Source organism: Apium graveolens, chromosome 9, assembly GCF_009905375.1.
Source record: "Apium graveolens cultivar Ventura chromosome 9, ASM990537v1, whole genome shotgun sequence".
In the NCBI taxonomy this organism is placed as follows: Eukaryota; Viridiplantae; Streptophyta; class Magnoliopsida; order Apiales; family Apiaceae; genus Apium; species Apium graveolens.
Genome location: NC_133655.1, coordinates 212863055 through 212870110, shown reverse-complemented (window position 1 = coordinate 212870110; position 7056 = coordinate 212863055). Strand labels below are relative to the sequence as shown.

At 36.5% G+C, this 7056-nt stretch overlaps 1 protein-coding gene across 1 annotated transcript; it reads right to left on the bottom strand.

The window, feature by feature from the left end:
• Positions 1-927: 927 nt before the first annotated feature.
• LOC141685923 (kinase-interacting protein 1-like) lies at positions 928-6432 on the bottom strand. Its single transcript, XM_074490999.1, has 4 exons — positions 5990-6432; positions 5776-5869; positions 3968-4052; positions 928-3580 (listed from the first exon to the last, which is right to left on the bottom strand). The coding sequence occupies exons 1-4, from the start codon at positions 6430-6432 to the stop codon at positions 1083-1085; spliced, it is 3120 nt and encodes a 1039-aa protein (XP_074347100.1). The 3' UTR covers positions 928-1082.
• Between the last annotated feature and the right edge of the window lie 624 nt (positions 6433-7056).

Below are 7056 nucleotides of genomic sequence, written 5' to 3'. Positions count from 1 at the left end.
AACTCTTTGATTTCTTGGAAAGCCAAGAAACAATCGACTGCTTCTCGCTCCTCCGCTGAGGCAGAGTATCGAGCCATGGCTGATACCTGTTGCGAAATTCAGTGGTTAGTCACTTTGTTTAAGGAATTGGGCTGTGACAAATTAACTCCCGTTACTCTTTTCTGTGACAACAAATCTGCATTATACATTGCTTCCAATCCAGTGTTTCATGAACGAACAAAATACATCGAGATTGATTGTCATATTGTTCGTTCTAAACTTCAACAAGGTCTCATTCAGACTAGTCATTTGTCCACCAAGCTTCAACCTGCAGATATCTTCACTAAATTTTTGTCTGCTGTTTCTCTGCAGTTTCTCATGTCCAAGATTGGGGGATGTTAATATACAACAAAATACAACTCAGCAAAGGCCCACATCAGATTCAGAATGAGCGGGAAAATTAATTAATATATTGTGGTGCTAGTTTGTGATATGAATAGTTTCAATTCAGGAGAATATAGATCTAGTTTTTTCATTTTTTTACACATTCAGATTTCTGTAACAAACTATGTATAAAATAGATACAAACTCTTAGCTTACTGCAATCATTTTCTTCTTGAATGTCAATCTAGAAGATGAATCTATATGAAATTATCAAGGTGGAAGCTGTTGACAGAAGTATAAGGAGGTCATACGTCAACAAGACGGAAGCTTAATGTTCACGTAGCTGAATCTTTAGATGAATTTGCTCAGTAGTGCTTGAACTTGGCTATCTGAAATATCTTTTAAAGAAAAGAAATTTTATAAAAAAAAGGTTTTGCTGGAATTGTGGAACTTGTTCTGAATTTGCCAAGGAATATTGATCTGCAGGTACTTTCAAACTCGGAAAAGCAAATAAATGCCTTCATACTAAACATACTCGATGATTAAAAAAAATCGCTAAAACAGTTGAAAAATGAACGAGTTACTCCTTCTGCTGTATCTAGATCTCATCTACAGAAGATATCAATGTCATCCTCATCCTACTAACAATGATTCTAAAAATGACTGACAAAAAATAAAACAAACATATATATAACCTTTTTTTTACATCAGTAAGGTGTTTATATTTTTGGATAATGCATGTAAGAAAGTAGTGATGGCTTCTTCTTCTTTTCCTTGACCCCAAATATGAAAGAGCGCAATGGAATTCCTGGCTTGTTCACATTTTTTGCAGCATTTTCTGTTAGTCCGTATTCATCATCCAACTTCTTAATTGTATCCTCACATTCGGTTTGAAGTGAAGTTACACTATCTATGCCTCCCTGCAACTCGTGACTCACCTTATTGTTCTCTTGCTTCATGTTCAGAACTTCACCCTGATACTTTGCTGCTTGATGACTAGTGAACGCTATCTCATCTTTTTCAACACCTTCTTTTAAAGCTGTTGTTATTGTTTGTTGAATACTGCATAACGATGAAAATCTGCTTTGAAGTTCTTCCTTCAACGATTCGCTTTGTTCTAACCATACTTTTAATTCAGACTTTATCTCGTTAAGGTGCCTAAATACTGCACGCACGTCTGATTTAAGATCTAAATCAACTTCAGGTTTTCCTTCTTTTTTGTTGGCTGCTTCCCTTGTCTTAAATGTTGCTATTTCATCCTCTAAATCTTTTGTCCCGCTTTTGAATTTCTGTATCTGATGAAATGTAGTACTAAACCTTAATAAGAATTCAAGATTCTCATCCAGTATCCCGTCAATCTGGCCCCTTAGTTTTTCCTCAAATGGTGAGACTGGTTTAGATTCATTAATCAAACTATTGATTTCTTCCTCCACGTCTTCTGAATTAGTATGGGCATCTTCACCTTCAGTCAAGACTCCTGCTTCAGGTGCGTTCTCTTGTAACTTATTGCGCAAAGACTGAATTTCCAGGTCCCTCTTAGCCACAGCACTTTTCAGTTCTCTTACTTGTAGTGTTGTTTGAAAGAGGGCATCACTTGTCTTCTCTTGGTTAAGGATTTTCTTCTTGATTTCTTTGTAGTTCTTTAAAATTGTTGCATATTCATTCTTAAGAATCTTGTCTTTGTCTTCCACACCACTCAATAATTGTGGCAAGTATGTCTCCTCGACATCAGAGTCCATGTCTTCGTTTATTACATCGATACTGGCAGGTTTACTCCTAATTTCTTCACCTTCACTCTTCTGATTCTCATCAGGTGATGCACTTTGGATTTTTATGGTCGCACCTACTTGAGTCTTTTCTGTAATGTCCTTGTCTTCGCTATCTGATGCTTCTTGTGATTGCTCTCCCTCTTCATCTGGTTTTACAGTGTGAAGCTTCTCGGATATCTTATCAAGGCTACTATAGACCGCAGTGAAATGTGCTTCAAGTTTGGTGTTGTGATTCGCAACATTCTGATTCAAAGTCTGAACTGATTTTAGTTTTGCTTCCAAAACTTTCACTCTGTCGCCCGCATTTTGATTTCCATCTTCCATGGTGGCTTCATCATCTTCAAAGTGTTGTATGTGTAAGTTAAGATCATCTGCTTCTGTTTTAAGCCTGTTATTTAGAACATTCTGTGACGAAACTGAACTTTCCAAGTAGATCACCTGATTCACGAGTTCATTAATCTTCTCAGCCAGTTCTGTCACCGTGATAGAACCACTAGATTCATCAAGTTCTTTAATCTTCTCTATAATCTCCTCCAATTTCTGTCCCTCAGGGCCAATCTCCTCCCCAGCTAGTGCCTCTGGATCATCAGGTATTTCATCATCCAGGGGTTCATCAGGGAGAAGCTGGTGTTTGAGTGCTTTCAATTTTACACGAGCCTCCTCAAGCCTTTTCTTCTCAGCCTCAGCTTCCTTATTAGACTTATCTTGTTGAATTTGCAACTGAGCCAATGACTCTTGACAAGACTTGAGCGCTGTCTTTGCCATCAAATTCCGTGCATCGTGATCTTCAATAACGCTTGTAATACCAAACTCATCTTGCAATTTACTAGCCCTGTCTTGTTTCTCCATAATCTCATTCTCAATTTTGCGGAACTTTTCTAGTCCATTTTCATAAGAACTCTTGACAAATTCCTTCACAGTCTGCAATGCTAAAATATCTTTTTGAAGCATATCAACCTCTTCAGACGCCTGAGTCTCCGTCAAACCAGACTTAGGAGGAGGCTTAGGCTTAATCTGAGTATAAGTTGATTTTGCTGGTTTGTTAGAAAATTTCTTTGAAGCATCATTTATAAGACCCCTCAAGGTCTTGTTTGGAGCATCAGGAACCTTGGGTATATTTGGAGGCGGAGGACCTTGTGGAGGAGCGGCATTAGGAGGAGGTGTGCTGCCTTTTGGAGCTTTTTGACCTTTGACATCAAAATCATCATCTTCATCCATAGTATACTGAACTTGTTCCGGTAGACAAGTAGCAATGGTGGTGTTGGCATTCTGTAAATCAGTCGATAACTTGTCATATCTTCCTGCTAAGGCTCTATAAGCGCGGGCTGATTCTTCAACAAATTCTATAAACTCAGGCCTCCTTTTGTAGTACATTTCTGCCTTTTTGATAAAAGAATCTCCATCTTCTTGAAAGAGCTTTAGGATGTACTCCACCTTCTCTTCCATCTCTGCAACCAAAAAAAATAATCAACTAGGTACCTCAATAAATTACAGTCTTTTGGAATCTCATTGCATACTTGTTGTATAAATTTGTAAAAATGCACATAACACTCAAATTTTACGTTTTATCATTAGAATATCCTACACACAACACTCGAAATGTATACCACATGCAATAAATAAATAAATTATGTCATAGCTCATATGACAAGAAAATCTCATAACATCTGGCATCCGAGTTTTGATTTGATACTTGCTAAAAACTAATCTTACTCGAACTGAATTGACGTTAGGATAATCAAAAACTCTAAATAAGTTGTGAAAATTAAATAATGTAACGCGAAGTGAATTGACATTAGTACAATCAAAAACTCAAAATAAATTGGGAAAATTACCTTGCAAGCTTTGTTCGAGCCATTTGGATTGTTTGGTTCGAATGTGGCTAGCCCACCACCAGGAATATGCGTTGCTTGCAGCTCTCTGCAACATATTTTGTTTATGCTTAAAATTTTAAATATACATGATATTTATATTTAAATAGTTTTATCTAACCTTAAAAAGTAAGCATAGAGAAAGAAAAAGGGTCTGTTTGTTCAGTTGTCCTTCCAAATTAATAAAGACATCATTGTTGTAAATGTGAAAGAGAGTAGTGTTATAAGAATAGATTCTAAAAAAGAGGGGCAAGTAGAAAGAAAAAATCAAAACTACCAAGTTCTTATACAGTGCACGGCTGGGAGCTTCTTTCTCACACGAAATTAACGTTTCACCCCCTTTTGACTACTTAAACAGTGAGCAGTATTAGTTAAATTACTATTACTAACATATACCGGTGATCGTGATCCGGTTTGGTTCGGTTTTTATATTAAACCGGAACCAAATCACGTAATTGTGGTTTTGAAAAAATTCAAATTAATCCGAACCTTGTAACCTAACAAAACCAAACCACTCGACTCGGTTTTATTCGATTCGATTTAGCAGATGTTGAAGGTTTACTATATTTTTTATCGGTGAACTCGAAAAATAAAGTAACATTTATTTTTTCTTTATTTTTTCTAAACAACATTTCTTTTATTTAAATTTTCCTTCTTACAATTTACATAATTAATAATATATTTATGTATTCTTTCATATAAAGTATATCACTCGTATTACTTGCAAATGACTAACGTCTAATAACATGTTGATCAATTACTTGCAATAATAAATGTTCAATGTAAAAGAAATAAAAAAGTATTCAACATTATTTTTATAGAAAATTAATAGACAATCTAATAAAAAATATGATAATTTGTGATCATTTAATGAGATTTAACACAAATTTAGTTATTCATTATAGAATATAATTGTTTTAAGTTATATAATTATAAATATAAAATTTAGTGTATATATATATTGATGTGGTGCGAAATGGAAGCGGATTGAGTTAAGGTCAAATCAGGACCAACCCATTACCCGCGAATATTTTTAAAGTAGTTAAACACCATTTCAGTCAGTTCAGTTTAGCAACATCATTTTTGTTTGCTCAACCTTTTTTTTTGATAAAATTAAACTCATTACACAAAGCCCAACCACGATTAATTTTCTTGGGCTGGCCATACATACCAGATTTGGATGAGGCATCCTTGTTGGACTAGTTTTGTTTGCTCATTCTTTTGTTTCTTATTCTTTCCCAGGAAAGAATGAAATGTTACAACAAATATCAGTGGATTAAGCCCAAGTGAATCAACTCAAGGCTAATGTTGATGCTGCTATCCTTAAGACCTTAACGAGTTAAATTGCTTTGGTTTTGGTTGCTTGAGACCGCTATGGCTAGGTGATCAAGCTATTAGTGAATGCCCCGTACTCCTCTTGAGCTGAAGCAGTAGGGATTAAAGAAGCACTAACTGGATTAAAAAGAATGGTTGGGCTTGGGAGGACATTATAATAGATTCTGATTGTCTCACAGTTATTCAAGCCACACAGAGCTCAGTTGTTATGGACTTATGGTTTCATCATTTGGCTCTGTTTATTTCAATTGTTATGTAAAGCCTTGTTAGCTGGTTTTCGTAATTTTTCTGTTAGTTTTGTTAAACAATGTGCGAATAGGGTGTGCTCAAGAGCTTGTTCATCTCCAGTTTGTATTTTCATAATGTACGTGACAGACACATAGTATAATCATAATAATCAGTAACTAGAACTCTAGAAGTAAGTGGAAGTAACATACATTCAGATAATTAATACAGGGGTCCTTAACAACAATAGCAATGGAAATTAACCCCAAAGCGCTCACAGGATAATTAGTTAGCAGTCTAACAAGGCTAAATTTATAAACATCACGTAGACACTCATAACTCATGCAACTTATAACCTAATTAACTATCCAGGTGCATGCTAATACCATGCGCACCTAGCTAGCTTAATGTCCACCACCAAAATACCCTGCACCAGCGCCTGCACCAAATCCACCACCGAAAAACCCACCACTACCTAATCCGCCACCGCCAAATCCTCCACCAGCACCAAACCCTCCTCCGACGCCACTGTCGCCACTTGGACCTGCACCTTGACCTCCTATAACACCTCCACCTGCACCACCTCCAATGCCACCACCAACAAGGCCTACTCTACCTCCAAGGCCACCTCCACCTCCTCCACCAGCACCTCCAATCACCCCACCGCCAGGGTCTCTGACAACTCCGCTACCTGCACCGCCACCTAGACCTCCGCCTATACCTCCAACAGGGGTATCATATTTGCCACCAAAACCACCTCCAGCACCACTGCCTGCACCAAATCTTCTATTTCCGTTCTGTCCCACAACTCCATTACTCATCATAATTACTAAACTCGCTAGAAGAAACACGACAAAAAAACGACACATTCTCTATGTTTTTGCGTTAGGGTTTTAGTTTAAGAATAAGAAGTGACAATATGCTAGATATAATGTAATGACACTTATATAGAATAAAAAAAAACTATCTATAGTGGCATAATACAAGAATAAACGGTACAGTCACATAAGAGTGTCATTGGATTAGTCGAGCAGTCGAGGTGCACATAAGCTAGCCCGGACACTTGTTTACAAAAAAAAGACTACTTGAAGGGTGTATTTGAAAAAATAAACACTTAGAAATACCAATTTTCCATGGTTTTTTCCAAAATGTATTGAAATGTATATACCCTGACGATGAGTTTTAACTTTTAAGTAAGTGTTGAATAGGGGGGACCTCTTGGTGAAGAGTAAAATAAATAGCTTCAGCAGGATGGAGGGTCCGCGAACATATATAGTTACTCTTCAATAATAAAAACATACACTATATATGAATTATGAAGTACTAGTTATTTATATTTCCACCAACCCCAACTACTTCCCCTGTTCTTCATCATGAATTCATCTCCTCCAAATAATTCAAGAGTGGGATGTTTGACAAGATGGAGTATTATATTTTTGTAAAGTTTTCAAACTTGATTGTGTAATTGAGGTCTCAATATGGTATAAGTTTTG

Coding starts and splice junctions, on each gene's coding strand:
- LOC141685923 (XM_074490999.1), bottom strand. CDS start 6,432: ATGTGTCGTTTTTTTGTCGTGTTTCTTCTAGCGAGTTTAGTAATTATG. Junction 5,870..5,989: donor GGTGCAGGCGCTGGTGCAGG/GTATTTTGGTGG, acceptor TTATAAATTTAG/CCTTGTTAGACTGCTAACTA. Junction 3,581..3,967: donor GCTCGAACAAAGCTTGCAAG/GTAATTTTCCCA, acceptor TTTTGGTTGCAG/AGATGGAAGAGAAGGTGGAG.